This window comes from Heteronotia binoei, chromosome 11 (assembly GCF_032191835.1).
Source record: "Heteronotia binoei isolate CCM8104 ecotype False Entrance Well chromosome 11, APGP_CSIRO_Hbin_v1, whole genome shotgun sequence".
NCBI classification, from domain to species: Eukaryota; Metazoa; Chordata; class Lepidosauria; order Squamata; family Gekkonidae; genus Heteronotia; species Heteronotia binoei.
In genome coordinates, this window is record NC_083233.1 from 9344195 (window position 1) to 9366966 (window position 22772).

At 48.6% G+C, this 22772-nt stretch overlaps 1 protein-coding gene across 2 annotated transcripts in view; it reads right to left on the reverse strand.

Moving 5' to 3' along the window:
• Positions 1 to 22772, reverse strand: part of ARHGEF9 (Cdc42 guanine nucleotide exchange factor 9) — a 497418-nt gene that overhangs the window by 362221 nt on the left and 112425 nt on the right. For both annotated transcript variants that reach the window (XM_060249023.1, XM_060249022.1), the window contains exons 3-4: positions 16985 to 17132; positions 12715 to 12827 (exon numbers count right to left, since the gene is read on the reverse strand). In XM_060249023.1, the coding sequence (XP_060105006.1) occupies positions 12715 to 12827; positions 16985 to 17132 (261 nt within the window). The remainder of the gene's footprint in view (positions 1 to 12714; positions 12828 to 16984; positions 17133 to 22772) is intronic.

Below are 22772 nucleotides of genomic sequence, written 5' to 3' on the forward strand. Positions count from 1 at the left end.
TGTGTCCATCTAGTTGCTTCTGACTTACGGCGACCCTCTGAACAAAAAACCTCCAAAACATCCTATTGCTAACATGTTGAGGAAGTGATGTATTGTGACCTAAACTCAATTGTGGGATGGTTCTTACTTTGCCCGCGAAAGATGTGAACGCAACATTGGTCAGAGAGGATGTTAGGTGTGAAATGCTTTGATCGTGTATGCAAGTTTTATTGCTCTTCTTCCTGGCGAAATGCTTTTTGGGGAGAAGAACAGAGGAGACAAAGAACGTAGCCATGTAGATCTGACATAGATAGACTAGCTGGTAAGCTAGATTGTTTTTCTGTTTTATCCCAAGTACCCTATCCTGATGTTTTTATTTCTTTTGCTAAGCTTAAGCCTCGACTCCAATTACTGCCACTCCAAACCTCTGAATTTAACATGTATTTCCTAACATTTTGGTAGCAGATGATAAAAGGTTCCAACATAACAGCCATGCTTTGGTCTTGCAAGCTGAGGGCCCCTGTGGCTTCCTTGATTGTGTCGATCCAACTCATGTTGTGTCTTCCAACTCATGTCGCCTTTCCTGCTGGCTTTGACTTTTCCTAGCATTACTGTTTTTCTCAGGGACTCATCATCTCATATGTGACCAAAGCACCGATAGCCTCATTTGTTGTTTTAGCTTCTAGGGAGAGTTCAGGCTTGATTTAATCTAGAACCCACTTACTTGTCTTTTTGGCAGTCCACAGTATCCATAAAACTCTCCTCCAACACCACATCGCAAATGGATCAACTTTCTTCCGGCCAGCTTTCTTCATCATCCAACTTTCACACCTAGACATAGCAATTCTATGGTATGAATTATCTTGATCTTGGTCACCAGCGGCACATCCTCACCCTTAAGGATCTTTTCTAGTGCCTTTGAAGCTGCCTTCTCCGTCTCCATCTCCTTCTAATTCCTTGGTTGCCGTTTCCCTTTTGGTTGATGATGGAGCCAAGGAACAAAAAATCTGCAGCAATGCCAATTTCTTCATCGTTGGCCTTAAAGTTGTGTAATTCCTCAGTAGTCATTACTCAGTAAGAATGCTTGTGCCCCTTTTCATTTTTCTGTACAAAGTAGTTTCCACAGCCTAGCATGTTTTTTTTTAAAGGTCAGAACCTGCAGCAAGAATTATTTCAGATCAAAGCTAAGTGAAATCATTAGGAGATTAGAATTGTCACACTGTACTTAAAAAGGATGCACAAATCATGTTTAAGGGGAGAGGGAAATTCTCTGACATGGGCTTGGGAGATGTGTGGGATTCCCGGGGGAGCATAAATGTGACCATTGTAAGTGATCAGCCCAGCTGCATCCAACACATTACATCAGGCACTAGAGAAAGCCTTTGGGAACACCAAGTCAAGATCACAGCCCCTTTGCAAGACAACTGAGCACCTCTGGGCTCAGGAACATCTTAATTTGTTAAGGTTAAGATTGTCAAAATTCAAACTGCGAGCTAAAGAGGGGTCTGAAATTGTGACCCAGATGGCCCCGGCCCAATTTCATCAGATCTCAGAACATAAGCAAGGTCAGCCAGGATTGATACTGAGATGGGAGACCCCCCAAGGAAGTCCGGGGTTGCTACGCAGAGGCAGGCAACAGCAAACCACTGGGAAATAAATATCTTAAGCAAATGTCTTTCTTTAGGGTTTGTAGAATCTTTCGGGCTCAAGTGCCGTGTTCTACTGGAGAAAGTTTTTCTTCCAGACGTTTCGTTCTCAGCTGCGGAGAACATCCTCAGTGGCGTTGCAGCCGGAGCAGGCGCTCTGACCTTCTTGGCTGCTGTGCATTGAGATTGGCAACCCTATTTACCACTGAGCCACAGCCCCTCCCTGGTCTTCCATATCGCGTCAGCTACAGCCTTTGACATCACCTACTGCTTGTTCCCTTTGACTGGAGATAAGGACACAAGAAAAGCACTGCTGAATCAGATCAGGGGTCCAACTAGTCCAGCCTCCTGTCTCACACAGTCGCCAACCAGCTCTTTTGGAAGCCTTACCATGAAACATGAAAGCCGAGGCCTTCATAAAAACATAAGAAGAGCCCTGCTGAATCAGAGCAGCCATGGTCCATGTAGTTCACTCAATGCACAGCAGCCAAGAAGGTCAGAGCGCCTGCTCCGGCTGCAACACCACTGAGGATGTTCTCCGCAGCCGAGAACGAAACGTCTGGAAGGAAAACTTTCTCCAGTAGAACACGGCACTTGAGCCCGAAAGATTCTACAAACCCTAATGATGTTACCAGCCGTGAAAACCTGAAATCTTTGATAAATGTCTTTCTCCTGGTGCAAGGCCTCCCGAGACACCATTGCTAGCACCCACACCATGCTGCTAGCCTTGCCAGTGGTCCATTGGGGAACCCTCAGTCTCCCCCACCTTGGTGCACAAGAGGGGCCCTGCCATGGAGGCTCTCAAGCAAGTGCCCCTCAGTTTTGGAGTCAGCTCTTTTCCAAAGAGTTCACATCTGCAAGTCGCCCATCAGTGACTCTCTCACAGGGAGTGTTCCATTCCATAATTTCTTTGACTTCAACTCACCCACTCAGTTTTTCAGTTTGTTGCGTCATCTCTCCTTCTGTACCATCACTCCTACAGTGATCCCCTGAGGTTTCTGTATGCATCACAACAGATCCCTGAGGCTTTTCCATGGGTTGTTCCAAAGATCCTGCAAGACCTTTTCCACAGAATCAGCCCCAGTCCCACAAAAGGCGACACACACATTTTGTTAAAAGTGTGATCACGATTCTGAAACTAAGGCTGGATGAAGAAATGTACACAGAGAGAACAGTCCTTTCTTGAAGGTGCGGATCTGGGGGAGAGGGAGGGAGGAAGGGAGAGAGATCACACGGCAGTTTTTCCGGTTCTTCTCCATGTGCACAAATCGACCTCAGAGTGAACTAATATAAAAACTAATTAGCACAGGTAAATCTGTGCGATTAACTGTTTTACCACCACTTTAGCTCAGACATAAAGGACACTGCAAACAGACCCAATCAAATCCTGCACGTGTCTCCCCCTCTACAGCTGCTAATTCCCCCCTCCCCATCCCGAGGAGAGGATGATGGTGTCAGAAACAGCAAACAGAGAACCAAGCCGCTCCCCCCCCCCCTGCACAAAGCACTCGCTCAGCATCTTGCTAGGGGATAAAAATAGCCAGGTACTAAGCTAGCACGGGCCCATATCTGTCTGTCTCTGCATGTCACGTGAATAAAAGAGATAGCCACCCCAACTGCCGTTATCTTTTGTCCTCTGGGAAAGCACGTCTTTGATGGTTTTTCTCATGAATGTGGTTATTGGAAAAATCTACACGAGGGGAAGGGTTTGGGGGCACCGCCTGCAAGGAACGCAGCCCCCCACACACACCTACGTCAGTCTCAGCAGCCTCCAGAAATAGCCTGCATTTGTTTCAGAAAGAAGTACGTCCCTTGTGAATATTAAACACCTACTTCCCACAGCAGGTTTGCACTTTCCCTGCTATTAGCACAGAGGGGGTGTTTACAAAACCAGCCAACGGCAGATGCGGAATTTCCATTTTTGAAAAAAAAAAAGATAAGCAAACCAGAGGCTTTGCCTTGCATAACAGAGCACACTTTCATCCTGCTAGCCTGCTTGCGTAACCAAGGTGGTTAGGGAACAGAAGGAAAGTAGTTAGAATTCCTCCTCAGTTCCTGTTGCTGGGTCTACGTGTACGGCAGACTGAGGCGGTAAAGTCCTTAGGTAACACGACGTACACATGATTCTGTACACATACGACTGCCTTATACTGAATCAGTCCAGCACAGTCAGTAGTGTGCATTCAACCTGGCAGGGCCACCAGGGTTTCAGGTGGAGGTTTTTCTCATCCTGTTCTACCTGGTCCTTTGAACTGGAGATGCTGGAGATCGAACCTGGGACCTTCTGCATACCAAGCAGATGCCCTACCAGTGAGCCCTGACCCTCTCCTGAATACATGAAGCTGCCTTTTACTGAACCAGAGCCTTGGTCCATCAAGGTCAGTATTGCCTACTCGGACAAGCTGCTCTCTCCAGGGTCTCAGGCAGAGGTATTTCTCATTACCTCCTACCTGACCCTTTTAGCTGGAGATGCCGGGGACTGAGCCTGGGAACTTCTGCCTGCCAAGCAGATGCTCTCCCCCCCCCCCACCCCCGCAAGAGCCATGGTCCCTCCTTTCCCTACTAGTAAAGAGGACTGTCCCACTTCAGATTGCAGGTGGGCAGCAGCATGCTTTAAAATGTCCCCGCAAGTAAAATGAAAACCTCCTCCAAGGAAAAAGGTTCTACTGCGGCCAGTTTCTAATCACATTTTTGAAATGGGAGTTTTCACATTCCTTTTAATTCATTCATTTTTATCCCTTTCCGTAAAAGCTCAAAGTGGCTTCCAAGCATAGAATTCCACAGACAATCTGTAATTCAAGCATCCTCTAAAACTAAAAGAACGAGTATCCTCGTGGGCCTTGTGAGGAGGCCGGGTTGTCCTTTCCACCCCTCAGGATTCTCGTTTCCTCACCTGCCTGGAGATCCCAGAGACCGAGCCTGGGCACTTCTGCAAATTACGGGGGTGGGAAGTTCTGGGGTTTTCAAGGCTCTGTCACTGCCTGCCTCTACATAGGGACCCTGGGCTTCTATGGTGGCCTCCCCTCCAAAGACTGCTTGGTTTCTAAGCTCTGAAAAGATCAGGCTGGCCTGGGTCAGGCAAATTGTATATAAGTGGTTTTTAAAAAAAGCCCAAGAGAAACACGACAATATCTGGTTGCTGTTTAGATTAGATAAATCACAGTATTTGTATGTTTATTGCGGATTCGGCATCAGATCCCCAACCCAGCCCATTTCAGCTACAAACTCCTCTGATCTGCCTGCTCAGATATAACCCACAACAACTTCACGCTGTCCCTCTGTCCTCTCCGCCACATTGTGATGACTGTCGCATTCCCGAGGCTGCGGAGAGGTTCTAGGCCATGAAGGACCACTACAGACCAGTGACCCCAAGTACCGTAATCGGCAGGACCCATGATTCCCCCTCAACGCCCTCCTATAGCGAGGCCTTCTGCCTCAGATGCAGCACAGTTCAGCATCTCACTGGCAGAAGCTGTAACCAAAGCTCAGGAGGCCTTCAGAAGCAGCTGAAAGCATCTTTTCTGCCATTCACATTACTGAACTCTGCATGGGATGTAGTTGTCACCTGACCTCTGTGAGCAGGCAGTTGCGATGCCACCCTCTGGTCACCCACATCCATGGCGCCAAAATGCACCTCCAGGAATTGCCTCTATTAAACCAAATTAAAAGCTGTTTCTTTACAGCGATCTATTATCCAGTTGCACTGGGGAAAAAACACATAGAATGTAGATCCGTTCTCATGTACGGAACAGTGGCAAGTCAAAATGAATTTCTTCATGCCAGGGTTCATTGGAAAAGAAAAATAAGCTACAACTTTCCAATATATTTTAGGCGACTATGTGGATATGATGTAAGCCTTACAAAACGTGGGCAAATTTGACTATTACTTTATGTTTTATATTACAAAAACAGTGATGGACAGAACAAAATGGCCCCTTCTTGGTGGAACCAGCTGCCGGAAGAGGTAAGGGCCCTGAGGGACCTTGCTCAATTCCGCAGGGCCTGTAAGACAACCCTCTTCCAGCAGGCTTACAACTAACCGGCACTCAAATCTGAAATCGAGCGTAGCTTTATAAGACTGTAGAATGTTTTAATGTTTTATATGTAAATTGTTTGAGTGGTTTAATTTTAATTATGTAAATTATATGAAATGTTTAAACTTTTGTGTGTCCTGTTAGATTTTATATGTTGTAAGCCACCCTGAGCCAGCTGGTGGGAAGGGCGGGATATAAATTACAAATAAATAAATAAACAAAACAGAGTCAAGTAGCACCTTTAAGACCAACAGAATTTTATTCAGAATGCAAGCTTTCGTGTGCTCTAAGCACACTTCATCAGACAGAAGGATAGAATGGCAAGCAGTCCTAAATATAGAGAAAATGGGCAGTGAATCAGCATGCAAAATCATGGAAATGTCCCTTAGCAGATTAAAAGAATCACAAGCCTAGTTATGGACAGAGGCATTAATATTAGTTATTTGCAGGGCAATGTATTAGCTAGTTTTGTGTCGTGGTTAAGTGTCCGAACTCTTATCTGGGAGAACCAGGTTTGATTCCCCACTCCTCCACTTGCAGCTGCTGGAATGGCCTTGGGTCAGCCATAGCTCTCACAGAGCTGTCCTTGAAAGGACAGCTCCTATAAGAGCTCTCTCAGCCCCACCCGCCTCACGGGGTGTCCTGTTGTGGGGGAGGAAAGTAAAGGAGATTATAAGCTGCTCTGAAAGTCTGAGATTCAGAGTGAAGGGCAGGGTATAAATCCAATATCATCATCATCATCATCATCATCATCATCATCATCATCATCATCTTCTTTCCAACAGCACTAGAATTTTGAAGTTGGTCATTTGGTTCATGAGTTGTGGCTCAAAAAAAGTAGGGGGAAATTGTCTTTAGCCATCTTGATGACATTGTTTGGTTTGGAAGACAGGCTGCAGCTCCCTAGCAAGGGGGATTTTTTTTTTTCACTGTTCAGGGTATTAAAGACCTCTCTGGGGGGGGGGGGCTATGCCCATTAATCTTAGTCAAAGGTTAATCCAAGACGACGTTAAATACCGTAGAAACTTTTTTGAATCATAACCTAGTGGGGGGTGGGGTGGAAGAGAACCACAGCAGCTGATCTGCATGACAGCATTTGTATGCCACTCAGGAGAACTCACCGACAGACTCACTCATGCATAGACATCTGGACCATGATTACAGAGGATCTACCCAAGGCATTAGAAAGAGAAAGTTTAATCTCTATGTCCATCCCATTTGTATACTTCCTGATGGAAAGAATTATTTATAATATTTATATCCTGCCTTTTTGCCTGATCAGAGCTAGAAGAAGTGGGTCCAGAAACATGCTGAGCTTCACTGAACATCTACTCTTGGCATAGTTATACTATCACAGAAGTTCTTGTTGTTCAGTCGCACAGTCGAGTCCGACTCTTTGCGACCCCATGGACAAAGTCACACCAGGCCCTCCTGTCTTCCACCATCCTCTGAAGTCTGTTTGTTATATCAGTAACACTGTCCAGCCATCTCATCTTTTGCCGTCCCCTTCTGTCTTTCCTAACATCAGGATTTTCTCCAGGGAGTGCTCCCTTCTCATTTGGTGGCCAAAGTACTTGAGCTTCAGCATCTCACCTTCCAGGGAACAGTCTGGGTTGATTTCCCTTAGGACTGTCTGATTTGATCTTCTTGCAGTCCAAGGGTCTTCCCCAGCACCACATCTCAAAAGCATCTATTCTTCTGCGCTCGGCCTTCCTTATGGTCCAGCTCTCACAACCATACATTACTACTGGGAATACCATAGCTTTAACTATACGGACTTTCGTTGGCAGGGTGATGTCTCTACTTTTTATTATACTGCCCAGATTCACCATAGCTGTCCTCCCAAGGAGCAAATGTCTTTTAATTTCATGACTACAGTCACCATCTGCAGTGATCTTGGATCCCAGAAATGTGAAGTCTGTCACTACTTCCATGTCTTCCCCTTCTATTTGCCAAAGTTTGATGGGGCCAGACACCATGATCTGAGTTTTTTTGATGTTGAGTTTCAAGCCTACTTTTGTGCTCTCCTCTTTCACCCTTAACAAGAGGTTCTTTAGGTCCTCCTCATTTTCTGCGATTAGAGTAGTGTCATTTGCATATCTGAGGTTGTTGATATTTTTCCCGCAATCTTAATTCCGGCTTGTGCTTCTTCCAGGCCAGCATTCCACATGATGTACTCTGCATATAAATTAAATAAGCAGGATGACAATATACATCCTTGTTGAACTCCTTTTCCTATTCTAAACCAATCAGTTGTTCCATATCCCGTTCTGACAGTTTCTTCTTGACCCTTATACAGGTTTCTCAGGAGACATGTGAGGTGGTCTGGTACTCCCATCTCTTTAAGGACTTGCCATAGTTTGTTGTGATCCACACAATCAAAGTAACGAACAGCAAATATACAAATTTATGGGGGGAGGGGCGTTAAATTGAATGGGCCAATAGAGAATTTGAAGAAGAATAAGAAAAATAAGACTGCAGATTTATACACTGCCCTTCTCTCTGAATCAGAGTCTCAGAATCTCCTTTATCTTCTTCCCCCGCAACAGACAACCTGTGAGGTGGGTGGGGCTGAGAGAGCTCTCCCAGAAGCTGCCCTTTCCAGGACTACGAGAGCTATGGCCGACCCAACGCCATTCCAGCAGCTGCAAGTGGGGGAGTGAGGAATCAAACCCGGTTCTCCCAGATAAGAGTTCAGATGCTTAACCACTACACCAAACTGGCTCTCAATTCGATTTATTGAAGCTGGCTGACTGGAGCAGAGCATCAGGCAGAGAGCTGGAAACACAGTCATATAATATGGTGAGGCTGACAATAGTCTAAGATACCGGTTATAAACTGAACTTGGTCCGTTGTCCTCCATCACATCCTCTTTTGGTGAACAACAGTGCTGTCTTCCTGGATACAGGCTTTTGCCAACACTCAAGTTACAATTTGTTTGGCCTGGCTAGTTGACCAAAAGCCTCTGCTGCTTAGAGCAGGAATGGCCAAGCAGGTGGACGGGAGGTTCCCCCCTCCCAAAACAACTGCCCTCAGTCCCAGCAGGCCTACTCAGTTCCCCTCAAAAGCTTACCCAGAGTTCCATTCACAAGGAAAAAGAAAATGGATTTCAAGTGTAAGGAATGAAGAGGCTCCATGATTTCACCATCTTGAATGCTGGATGCAATAGACGTGGAACCTGAACATATTTATCAGTAACACTGTACCGGAACACACACTGGTGTAAACAGCACCAGCTCTATTATGAAGCCTGTCTACACATGAGGGGATCAGTATGTGGGGCCAAACAGGCCTTTGGAGAACAGACCCACCCATGCAAATATGCAAACTGATTCTCCATGGCCTAGTGGGCGCAAAAGAGCTTTGAGGGAAAGGTGACCTACCCAGGCCTGTGACTCCCACAACAGTTCTATTAGGGGCACTCCTGAAACTCTCCTCATCCAGATTTCTCCCTAGTCATTGGAGTTCCAAATTATCTGGCCATGCCCTCACATGGACAGCACAGAAAAGCCTGATCTCATCAGATCTTGGAAGCTAAGAAGGCCAACTCTGGCAAGTGTTGGAACACCAGCTATCAGGAGGCAGGGACAGGCTTCATTCAGCCACCTCTCTGAATATCCTCCAGGCCCCCAGTAGGGGTCAGTCAACAGAGGTCGCCATGTCTTCCAGCTGCAAACGCCCTCACACACACACATATAAAAGTACAACCCCCCCCCCCCCAAATAATCTGGCCTTATGCAGACTAGAACTGGCGCACTGAGAATACTCCATTGTTCCATTTGTTGATTTCCAAGCTGCACACAAGGCACTACCCCAGGGGTCCTCAAACTACGGCCCGCGGGCCAGATGCGGCCCGCTGAGGACGTTTATGCGGCCTGCCGGGTTATGGCAAAATCAGACCGGAAGTGACGTTTGACTTAAACTCGCGTTAGCAATGCACACTTCCGGCACTGGGCTGAGGCGGCGGAGACAGAGTGTGAGGTGATACCGAGGTGAGGTGAGTTCCCAGGCCGGGGTGTGTGGTGTGGGGAAGGGAGAGAGATGCAGAAGACGGAGAACTGACGGCCCGCGGCCTTGTACAGTAACGGCAGTCCGGCCCTCCAACAGTCTGAGGGACAGTGAACTGGCCCCCTATTTAAAAAGTTTGAGGACCCCTGCACTACACAATACCACCCCTGCGGCTTCCATCTCCTTCCACTTGTTTTTGCCTCTTTCCTCCTCTCTGTTAGAGCTTGGTGTAGGAGCAATGATCAACTCTTCAAACAAGCAATCTTGTGATGGTCATTCTTTGGCTTGACCTGAATCAGCATCTCCCTGGCCCTCGTCCAGCCCTGACTACTGTACCACACTGTTCTCTGGGCACAGCCTCTGGGCTGGCCAGGCTTGGTCTAAATCCTGGAAATCTGACCTTCTGGACTTGACCGGTCAATGGAGCAGGACCTTCAGACCCCAGATTTTCCAGTTGGACCAGCCCTAGCCACTGAGCACCTGGAAGCTGAGCTGGAGAAGATCCTTCTCAAGGTCCAGCTTTTAGGTCCAACAGCCTCAGTCTCTTTGGATACAAACTCTATGCACTCTGCACTGACAGTGCTACTGCAAAGACGCAGGTCTACACAACCGTTCATGCCAAGGCAATGGCGGTATTCAGACAGCCTGTGCTAGCATCTGGCAGTGCTGAATAGCTACCCTAGTTGACCCAGCTGCTTCCCAACTCTTTCTCCTGACCAGTCCTCTGCTCTGGAGGCCTGAGGCTCTGCATTACACAGCACCAGATTTGGAGGAGAAACACACTTCAGCTCCATTGCAAATAAACTGAAACAGCACCAGCGGTCATTACGATCCAAGCTGAAACCAAAGAGAGTTAAGTGAAGGGCTCCTAACAAACAGGATGCTTCGCTACGGATTATATTCCAGCCTGCAAAAATCGATGAAGAAATAATGCCCAATTAAAGGTGGTGTCAAGGTGGTGGCCTTGGCAAGGAGACAAAGAGGCTCTTGCATGCCAATCAGCCTTTCCTGCAAGCCGACTTCCAAATGCTGCAAAACCTGTCCGGAGTACAGAATCCAGGCTCAGCAGCAGCCAGAAGTCCCCAATAAAACATTTTTTTTCTGTAGAAGAATGAAAACTGATAGCCATGTGTATCAAGGTCTGCTGCAGCAGGCAAGGCGGCAGAACTAAAGGGAAATATACAGCAACAATCAGGCCCAAATGAGATGCCCTGGGATACTGAGAGCCAGTTCGGTGTAGTGGTCAAGTGCGCGGACACTTATCTGGGAGAACCGGGTTTGATTCCCCACTCCTCCACCTGCACCTGCTGGAATGGCCTTGGGTCAGCCATAGTTTTCACAGGAGTTGTCCTTGGAAGGGCAGCTGCTGTAAAAAGCTCTCTCAGTCCCACCTACCTCACAGGGTGTCTGTTGTGTGTGTGTGTGTGTGTGTGGGAAAGTAAAGGAGTTTGTGACCGCTCTGAGACTCTGAGATTCAGAGTATAGGGTGGGATATAAATCCAATATCATCATCTTCTTCTTCTTCTTCTTCTTCTTCTTCTTCTTCTTCTTCTTCTTCTTCTTCTTCTTCTTCTTCTTCTTCTATGGTCCTGCTGCCCCCAACCCAGAGCCCAGACCTTCATCTCTGCAGCACCATCTAAGGCCTGATTGAAATGTGACACTGGCAGGCGTGTCTCAGGTTTCCTGGGCTCCCTCCTGCATGATGCACCGCTTTAGCATGTCAGAGATCCACAGCCCAGGCAGGCATGATCGCAGCGCATGCACTGCAGAGGCGCACACACAGTAATGTCATATCAGTTAGACGCGGGGCACCTGCAAGACCCACCAGGGGGATTCTCCATCTCAAATCAAGCCTAAGAACTCAGCCTCCCACGGCAGCCTCGTGCTCAGAGTTGCCCCGCCCTCCTCAGGCAGTGGCCAGTGAAAGCTCTGACCTACTGCTGTTCTAACAGTGGGGTTACAAATGGCCTGGGACCCTACAGCAGTAAGTTTTCCCATTTCCTCGCCAGTTTGTGTATTTCAGACCGTTTTCGCACACAGCTTACCACGCGGCCACGTTCCTGTTCTCTCCGCAGTGTCTGTCGGATTTCCCATTATCTGCACCGGAGTTTCAGGAAGTGCCGCGGCTTTTGAGTAGCAAACGTAAACTGGGTTTTAGCGGTTTACGTTTGCTACGCAAAAGCCGCAGCACTTCCTGTAACTTCGGCGCAGATAGTGGGAAATCCGACGGACGCTGCGGACAGAACAGGAACGTGACCCTGTGGTAAGCTGTGTGCGAAAACGGTCTCACTCTACCACTTTGCCACTGGAAAATTAACATGTTTTGGTCACAAATTGGTATTGCTGATGCCATGGAAAAAATAACATGTGAGACCAAGGATCAAAGCACAACAGCCGACAGTGTCCAGGCTCCACCCACAACTCCATCAAGCACAACCAGTGTGATCCCGGGCTCTACCTGGCAACCTCCTCTGAAAATGCTCTCGAAGAGCATCTGCAAAAATCCTCTAAACGTCTCACTGAAAGGCCCCCCATTCCAAATTCACCGAAGAGCTGACTGCATTTTTATCTAAATGAGGAATCCCTTGATTGATATCTGAAGCCTCCTTTGGAATAAAGTAATTGCACAAATGTGCTGCTGAGACAGCTTCAGTAACAATAATATCTTCCCAAAGACAAAAAAAAAGCACTCATCAAAAGCCACAAACAATTTTAAAAGTACTCAGTTTCTCCATCTGTGAAAACAGATCAGCCAAGGGGAAGGAGGTTTTAACTCCCCAACTGATATCTGACAGAAATGGGAAGTTAATGTGCTCATTTTTATGTCTTCATTAAAATAATTCAAAGATGAATTGTGAATTTAAAAAGCAACAATGCCACGCCTGCTCAAGAAAACCGACCCACATGCATTTTGCAAATGCTTCCACCAAACCAAATGCTTCCACCAAACTCTTAATTTTCACTGCTAACTGTGCAGCACTTTAACACAGCTAGTGAGACAGTTAGAAACAGATTTCAGACCAGGAAAGGGGGGGGGGGGTGCTTACTTTACTGAGCAGCAGTTGCTCCGCTCCAGGCTTCAGGGGTTTCCATCGGCTCCTCTCATTTCTGCCATCTCGACGCCGTACTTCCAGAGTTTTGGAACCCAAGTCACTCTCCGCTGTTGGGGTGAGATTCAAAGGGAGGAAGAAATACAACAGCCTTGGAAAAGGACCCATTTGGTCTGCTCACTCCCTCCCAGCTCCCAAGTCCTTAATCCTTAACTCAAGTCACCCGTTTGCTTGGGCTTGAAGTCTAACATCACATTCTCTTGTACTAAGGTAAAACCAATGTAGGGTGACCGAGTACAGGGCTCCTTCACCTGTCATGCAGAAACTTCCAAACTGTAGCACAGTTTCATCCGCAGAAGGATGAGGTGAATGGTGCCAAGGATGGATAAAGGGTATTATTTTCTGGGGTAGTCTTACTATGGGAGCATATAGATTTAGATATTGGATTTATATCCCACCCTCCACTCTGAAGAGTCTCAGAGCGGCTCACAATCTCCTTTATCTTCCTCCCCCACAACAGACACCCTGTGAGGTATGTGAAGATATTGGATTTATATCCCGCCCTCCACTCCGAAGAGTCTCAGAGCGGCTCACAATCTCCTTTCCCTTCCTCCCCCACAACAGACACCCTGTGAGGTAGATGAAGATATTGGATTTATATCCCGCCCTCCACTCCGAAGAGTCTCAGAGCGGCTCACAATCTCCTTTACCTTCCTCCCCCACAACAGACACCCTGTGAGGTGGGTGGGGCTGGAGAGGACTCTCACAGCAGCTGCCCTTTCAAGGACAGAGAGCAGCCTACAATCTCCTTTCCCTTCCTCCCCCACAACAGACACCCTGTGAGGTGGGTGGGGCTTAGAGGGCTCTCACAGCAGCTGCCCTTTCAAGGACAACCTCTGCCAGAGCTATGGCTGACCCAAGGCCATTCCAGCAGGTGCAAGTGGAGGAGTGGGGAATCAAACCCGGTTCTCCCAGATAAGAGTCCACACACTTAACCACTACACCACTGTCTCATTTTTCCTTGCGTTCAATAAGCTGAGAAAGAGCTTTGTGGAACTCAAAAGCCACCTTACTCTTTTGGGAGCTTTTGGGAAACGAGTGAACCATTGCTTTGGGGGCAACACGCAAAACACCCTGACCTGGCCGCGGGTGCACCTCTTCAAACGTCCCTCTCCTGCAGCTGTCAAGGCACTGGGGTGCCCAAACCTCTTTTGCATCTGGTCATCATAACTGGATGAACAACCTGATTCGCAACCCTAGTGCCCTTGGATTATAAACCCATTCAACTCTCCCAAATGGAACCAGGTGCTTTGCCTTAAATGCTTTGTGGGCTGCGGCCACAGCTCTTTTCCCACATGGCTGCCTTTGGTTCCTGATATCAAAAGCGGGAGGGTTACCTCCGTCCAGGGGTTGTTTTGTAGACAAATAGGTAGTGGAGCTCATTAGCATAACTCATTAGCATATGTTGCCCCCCCCCACCAGCCAAAAGCAACCTGATGTAAGAAAAGAGAGCCCCAAGCAAGCGAGGCGTGCTTGGGCTGGCTAGAGATCCAGCCAGCCCAAGCAGGCCTCACTTGCCTAGGGCTCTCCTGAGCCATCCCCCTCCCCATGGTCAAAAGGCCAGCAAGCCACCTACCACCCAAAATCACATTAGAAGTGCAGAAAGGATGGTGCAGGCTTCTCCAGAGGTTAATGAGGGCTGCTGGAGGCCCCTGGCTGGCTGGCTGCCCACTATCCTAATCTAGGGATTGTTATGCAGCTGCACCTACTATTCAATGGACAACGCAGGTGGGGAGGAGAAATGGGAACCATCAGAAAGGTTCAGGAGCTGTGCTCCTGTGAGCTCCTGCTGAATCTGAGGCCTGCCTCATCATACCTTCTTGTCAATTTCCTGGAAGCCTCTGCTCGCTCACAGAGAGATGCTGAACAAAATGGTCCTCATCGGCAAATGATGCCTTAAACTGAGGAGGGTTGCTACGTCTAGGTTGGGAGATTCCTGGGGATTTGGGGGTGGAGCCTTTGGGAGGGCCACGTTGGAAGAGGGGAGGGACATCTGCAAGATACACTGCCACAGAGACCACCCTCCAAAGCAGCCATTTTCTCCAGGGAAAACTGCTCTTTGCTGCCTGGAAATCAGTTGTAATTCTGAGAGATATTCAGGCCCAACTCTGCATTGTCTACTTTGACTGACAGTGGGTGTTCAGAGTCCCAGGTGGCAAAGCGGTCTGTTCTAGGGACCATTCCCTGAGATTCTTTTAACAGGAGGTGTCACGTTCTGAACCTGGGACCTTCTGCATGCAAAACACGTGCTCTCCCATTCAGCCACAGTTAATTCAGCTAAGCAGATCTCAGATGCATGAAAGCACCCTCCGTTATTCTGCGGAAGGCCTCCTCCTCCTCCTTCCCTGCAGTCGCCTTATATGGCTACATGGGTAGCAGCCAAGTACTGAGAGGCAGGTGGAGCGAGGGAGGAATTCAGCACTCTAAAATTAAAGGGTACCATCTAATCAGCCCAGGAATCAAAAGCCTTTCCCTCCCCGGAGACTCACCCTCAGAACATCCAGAGAGGCTCCATGGCTGCTGGATGGGGTGTGACTGTGCTCCCCCCTATTACACAGCCCTCTCTCTCTCTCAGAGTGACACCCCCCCCCCCTGGAGAAGATGCCATGTGCCGGGTTACAGCAGCTGAGTCAGCACACACTGCACATGTCTTGGGCGCATCACAAAGAGCACATGGGCTTCCTTCCTTCCTTCCTTCCTTCCTTCCTTCCTTCCTTCCTTCCTTCCTTCCTTCCTTCCACCCCTCCCCCCCTCTCCTCCCAAGGCCTATCATCCCTTCCTGGGAGAGAGGTGCCTACTAAGCCTAGCTGGATTTGGGATAGAATCAAAGAGTTGAAAGGGTCCATACAGGCCACCTACTCCAACCCCTGCTCAATGCAGAATCAGCCTAGAGCATCTCATCATTTGTCCAGCCACTGCATCAAAACTGACAGGAAGGAGGAGTTCACCACTTCCCTTGGTGGCCAAGTCCACCGTTGAACAACTCTTACTGTCAAAACGTTTTACCTAATATCCAGCTAGTACCTTCCTGCCTTAATTTAGACCCCTTATAGCAAGTCCTCTCCTCTGTTGCCAACTGGAACAGCTGCCTGCCCTCCTCCTATAAGGGACAGCCCTTCAAAGACTTCAAGAGAGCCATCCTATCCCCCCTCGACCTCTTCTCCAGACTGAACATGCCCAAGTCCCTCAGCCTCTCCTCACAGGGCTTCTTGGTCTCCGGGCCCCTGATCATCCTCATCACTCTCTCCTGCACCCCCTCCATTCTGTCCACATCCTCCTTGAAGCGAGGCCTCCAGAAGTGCACACAGGACTCCAGGTGTGGCCTGACCAATGCAGTGTACAGTGGGACTAGAACACCTTGTTATGCCTCTGTTGATACACCCCAAGATCACATCAGCCCTTTTTGCCACTGCATCACACTGACTGCTCATATTTAACTTACCCCGAGATCTCATTTACACATACTGCTACCCAGAAGTGTATCCCCCCATCCAGTATGTGTGTTCCCCATTTTTGTTACTCAGATGTAGAACTTTGCAAACTGGGATGAACCATGCCTTAGGAAAGCATGCTTTCGAAGCTCTCACAGAGGCCTCTATCCTATTAGAGAGCAATTGCATGCTGCACATCCATCTAGGATGAGTCTGTGCTGCAGTGCTGCAGCTCCATGCAGGTGGCCTCAAGAAGACCCGGATCAAAAAGGCTCAGATCTCAGCTCTGGCATTCAAGTGAAAAGAAGCTGAGGGAGTGAATGGGATGCATTCATTAATACACTGGCAGAATAATTAATGAAATGCATAATAAAATCCAGACATTAACAAAATGCAGGCTGCAAAGACTGGGGAAAGTATGCAGGTCCCAGGATACCATGAAGAAGTTATTGCCAGCCAGAGAAGGGCAAAGGACAGAACAGCGTTTGCAAACTGGTTTTTGGCAGGCAGGTCATTCTGGTGTGTCTCTGCATCTGTGGTGGGGGCCTGGCGTGGCTTGGTCCATGGGGTCGCAAAAAGTCGGACTCGGCTGTGAGACTGAAGGCAAGTCTCTGCATCGGGTCTCCAGTCAGTTTTCAAACTGGGCTGTTCACTTTAACAGATGCACTTTTTCTCTTTTCAAATGGTAACAAAGCCCAGTTTCCAGTGGCAAAAACCAACAGGAGGATGAAGGATTAATTCCCCCAATTTTTCCTGCAAGACGAAATGCAACTTACCTCCGGTACTCAGCAACAATTTCCTCTTCCAGCCCAGCTGATCCAGCCCCATTGGGGTGCTCTGGGAAAGAGGCAAGGAGTGGCACCTGTCCAAGAGGAGGCGGAAAGGTGGAGATTGCGGCGACGGATGAAGAGGGTGAGAAAGCGGCTGGGAGAGAGGGGGAGAAAAGGAAAGCAATGAGGGCAATTATTTCTGGAGGCTGATCACAAGTGTTAAGTGATCCAGAGTGCCCCACCGGGCAACTGCTGGGGGAACCATATTAAGGAAGACACCAGTGCCCCACAGGGGCTCTGCTCACCTTTGGCATTCAGTGGTGCAGCAGTCTGACTGGCCCCCATGCCCTCTTGGAACCAGCCGGCAACGGTGTGGATCCAGGAAAGGAAAGGAAAGGAATGTGCCTGGCTGGGGGGGGACAACCACCTTAAACCGGCCCAGAAGAAACCAATCCCACCGTATCAAGATGATTATCAGAAACTGTTCCTCCATTGCACCAGGCAAGCAAGCAAGCAGAACACTTACTGTTTATACAAGTAGGGCAAAAGCAAGAGCCTGATGATGTCAAAAACTTTTAAGAATGCTTTTAAAAACATGTAAACGCCTCCACACTATTCAATTAAGACAGTTCAGCCTGTAGAGACAGCCCTGGCTGTATTTTCTAGGCTGTCATTACAATAACAATTGAAGATATTGGATTTATATCCCGCCCTCCACTCCGAAGAGTCTCAGAGCGGCTCACAATCTCCTTTCCCTTCCTTCCCCACAACAGACACCCTGTGAGGTAGATGAAGATATTGGATTTATATCCCGCCCTCCACTCCGAAGAGTCTCAGAGCGGCTCAAAATCTCCTTTACCTTCCTCCCCCACAACAGACACCCTGTGAGGTAGATGAAGATATTGAATTTATATCCCACCCTCCACTCCGAAAAGTCTCAGAGCGGCTCACAATCTCCTTTCCCTTCCTCCCCCACAACAGACACCCTGTGAGGTAGATGAAGATATTGGATTTATATCCCGCCCTCTACTCCGAAGAGTCTCAGAGCGGCTCACAATCTCCTTTCCCTTCCTCCCCCACAACAGACACCCTGTGAGGTAGATGAAGATATTGGATTTATATCCCGCCCTCCAATCCGAAGAGTCTCAGAGCGGCTCACAATCTCCTTTCCCTTCCTCCCCCACAACAGACACCCTGTGAGGTAGATGAAGATATTGGATTTATATCCCACCCTCCACTCCGAAGAGTCTCAGAGCGGCTCACAATCTCCTTTACCTTCCTCCCCCACAACAGACACCCTGTGAGGTAGATGAAGATATTGGATTTATATCCCGCCCTCCACTCCAAAGGGTCTCAGAGCGGCTCACAATCTCCTTTACCTTCCTCCCCCACAACAGACACCCTGTGAGGTAGATGAAGATATTGGATTTATATCCCGCCCTCCACTCCGAAGAGTCTCAGAGCGGCTCACAATCTCCTTTCCCTTCCTCCCCCACAACAGTCACCCTGTGAGGTAGATGAAGATATTGGATTTATATCCCGCCCTCCACTCCGAAGAGTCTCAGAGCGGCTCACAATCTCCTTTACCTTCCCCCCCCCACAACAGACAGCCTGTGAGGTAGATGAAGATATTGGATTTAAATCCCGCCCTCCACTCCGAAGAGTCTCAGAGCGGCTCACAATCTCCTTTACCTTCCCCCCCCCCACAACAGACAGCCTGTGAGGTAGATGAAGATATTGGATTTATATCCCGCCCTCCACTCCGAAGAGTCTCAGAGCGGCTCACAATCTCCTTTCCCTTCCTCCCCCACAACAGACACCCTGTGAGGTGGGTGGGGCTGGAGAGGGCTCTCATAGCAGCTGCCCTTTCAAGGACAACCTCTGCCAGAGCTATGGCTGACCCAAGGCCATTCCAGCAGGTGCAAGTGGAGGAGTGGGGAATCAAACCCCGTTCTCCCAGATAAGAGTCCGCACACTTCACCACTACACCAAACTGAATGAACGAACGAACGAACAAACGAACTTTTTATTACGGTCATAGACCAATATATACAATAACAATAAGGCAAACATAGGAGTGCCCCTGCACAACAGAGAGAGGAGCCGGTCTGACTCTCTGATGAGCGTTCCTATGAGAAACCCTTTTTTTACTTTCATTCACCAAGTACAAAAAGGCATCTCAGGTAAAATGTTTTGGTGGTGCTGGTGGTGGCGGGAGGTGCTGTCAAGACACGTTCTATTTATTTGAGTGGAAGAAGTTCAGAAGCTACGTGGGAAAAGAATGGAAAATAAAAGGACATTGGACAATCTTTGATGATGATTAAGTATAGTGGGGGGAAGATATGAACTTTGGCTCTTATTAATGAGGGGTACCTTTTAAAATGATGTTTTGAATTTCGTACACCGGCGGGGGTCAAGTAAAGGGGAGAGGGGGAGGTAGAAAGTAATATATGGGATTTTTTTAAAAAAAGTCGTTACTAATGATATAAGAAATTGAATATATTGCCATATGTTACCAATAAAAATTGTTTGGAACAAGACCCGTTCTATTTATGGCAAGCCCACGGAGTCTTCAAGGCAAGGGACGTTCCGGGAGGTGAGCCGCTGCCTGCATCTGCTCCCTCGGTGGTCTCCCATCCAAGAACTAACCAGGACTGACCCTGCTTAGCTGCCAAGACCTGACAAGATCAGGCTAGCCTGGGCCATCCAAGGCAGGGCAATGTTATAAAAATATGCATGGTCCTCTCCGTATCCAAAAGAAAGATGTGCTCGTTTAAGAGGGATTTGCACTGGGCAGACTGGAAAACCTTGATATGGCAAGTGAGATTCCTTCCTCTGGGTGGGCGGATCTCAATCCGGTTCCTACCTGGATCAAGCAAGAGCAGCCTGGAGTACATCTGCCTTTATCCAAGAGGCTTCCTCCCTCTCCCCCAACCCCACTCTCCTGTCTGACTCTGATCCTGCTGTGCCCCCAACTGGCACCACAAAAAATGGTCAGAGAGGAAATTGAAATGAATTCTTCCTTAGCACCATCCTAGCGCAGAAACAGTCTAGACCTCAGCTCATCCTCTGCCAATGTTCCTACCTCAGGATGAGGGGGCAGAATTGAGGGGGATTGTTTGGCTTGAGGGCTTTTGAGCTTTGCACCACACACTCACACCTTCAGCAGGGGCACTAGGCACAGTCAAGCTCTTGGCCCGAGTTGTCGTCTACCGCCCCCAGCACACTCTTCCCCCTAATCTATCCAGGGCCCGCCTCCTGACTGCCATGCTTCACCCGCTCAGAGTCTGAGCCTCAGGGCCTTACTTTGGATGTTCAGGTGGTGCCGTGCCATAACATGCCATTCACTACCATAGGCCAGTGTGCCATTTGGACAGCCTTGCCAAAATGATGCAGAATGAGAAATCCACCTAGTGATGGCTTCACGCCGGGGACTGCAGGGCTGCCATTTTCAGAGGCAGCCGCAGGTTCCTCATAACCATCACTGCCATCCTTAAAAAGAAGAGCCCTGCCGGATCAGACCAGTGATCCCTCTAGTCCAGCATCCCTCGTGGCTCACAGAGCTGCCAACCGGTTACTTCGGAGGGCCAACCATAGGGCATAGAGGTTTCTGGCACTGGTATTCAGAGGCTGACTGCCTCTGCACGTGGAGGTTCCCTTTACTTACCACGGCTGGTTGCCACTAATAGACCCATCCATGAATCTGTCTGATCCCCTGTGGCCACCACTACATCCTCTGGCAGTGAATCCCCCATTTCAATCACTCTGTGAGTCGAGAAGTGTTTCCTCTTGTCTGTTCTGAATCTACTGCTCATCAGCTTCGTTGGATGCTCTCAAGTTCTAACATTTTGGAAGAGGGGGAAAAAGTTGTCTTTGTCAACTCTCTCCATCCTGTGCATAATTTTAGAAATTCCTGCCACCACCCCCCTCCCTTTAGTTGTCCCTTTTCTAAACTGAAAAGACCTAGACTCTTCAGCCTTTCCTCATAGGAAAGGTGCCCCAATCATCCTAGTTGCTCTCTTCTGTACTTTTCCACAGCCTTAACCACAAGCTTAAGACAGCAGCTCAAGTGATCTATTGTCTCTCTTTGCCAGCCACAGACGAAGCTGCTGCAGTCAGGATTCTATCAACATGGAGGCAGTTTTGGGACACCTGTCTATCATGTCTGGATGCAGCTCCAGCCAAGAAAAGCTCCTCAGCCCCGTCGTCCAGTCTTGGCACACAAACCTTACAGAAGGCCCCAGGAGCACCCCCAACTTCTGTCTGCTTTCCTGGAGCAAAACCCTCCTCCTTGCCAGCAGCCACCTACCAGCCTGAGGATGCCATGGGCAGAAAAGAGCCAATAACTGGGCACCTCACCCTGCCTCTTGTCTCAGGCGCAGCAAGAAGCTGTGACTCCAGCTGCCAAAATATTACCCCCAGCATCAGCCTGCATAAGTTTTCTGCAAGCTGCCTTGGGAGGAAAGGCATGAAAAGAGAGCCAGCATCTCCACTGCCCATCAACGGAGAGCAGGATCAGACCTGCCTTGCAACCGTCACCCTGGTTCTCAACACCACCCTGACGTCACAGGCCCTTCGCCTATCACTGGCCCTTCACTATGGGACAAGCCAGCCTTGGGCCTGACACCCAAGTAATACGGCAGGACCTGTTTCTACAGCACAGAAGCGACTGTACTTAAGCCGAACAGTCCCGAGTGTTCAAATGGCAGCCTGCTCTGGCAGATCACAATTTGGGAATCCTGGGCTGCAATATGTTCTCACCAACCCCTTTCTGACAATGCCAAGGTTCGTTTTTTACTCCACGGGAAACACAACTTTGTCACTACTCACGTTGCTTGCTTTTTACAGGTTGCGATCCAAATCAGAGAGGCTTTGACTCATGCATAGCCTACTGCTATTTTATGTCATTTAACTTTTGCTGTTTTTTTTTAAGGTTTTATTATATTCTATAGCGTCACTGTTGGTTTCACTGTTGGTATTCTTGTATTAATGCCAATAAAGGTCTATGGTATGGTATGGCCACCCCCTACCAACCCCAGACACACCGTACTAAATGGTACAGCATAAGAACATGCGGAAGGCCGAGCAGGGTCTCCTCTTGACTTGACTTGGTAGACTGCACTCAGGTTTTAATGTTCCTCTAAGCTGCTGTGAAAGCACACCCTCTATGATCTTTTGCCATGGGAGTCAAACATTATATTGACTGTTGTATAATAACCTATCTCCATCAATGTGTACACAGCACTTTAGAGAACTGTGGGGGGGGGGGGGGGGGTTGGTTCTTTTAATTCAGAGGATGAAGGAAGGAGGCAGCATTGGCCTGAGATGGAAGCAGCAGTGACAGCCCCGTCAGAAGCACCTAAGCAAATCGAACTGTTTTCCAGACAGCTTTAATGTTCCGGTTTCATTTCCTTTCGTTGCTGTTCCCCCCGCCCCTTTTCCACACCGGACAGCAAGGGATCGCTAACAAAGCTCTGCGGGAATGGCGGGAGGGGAAGGTAACAAAAAGAAATGAAACCAGAACATTAAGGCTGCCTGGAAAATGCCCAGCTTTCCCAGGAGCTGTCCAAAAGGCCAACAGACAAGCAATCGTCTGAGGCTGCGGCTGGTGGATTTCTTTTCAACTGGTTGGAGAAAAGGTGCTTTTCAAATCCCAGAAAAGGAAAATTCTGGTTTCCACCCGAAGCCTGAAGAGGGCAGTCAAGGACTGCAGTGAAGAAAAGCTGGGCTTCCTTGAAACCAGGGGCCGGGGCTGTTCGATGCACTCCCTGTAGGAAGGAAGGGCCAAACCAGA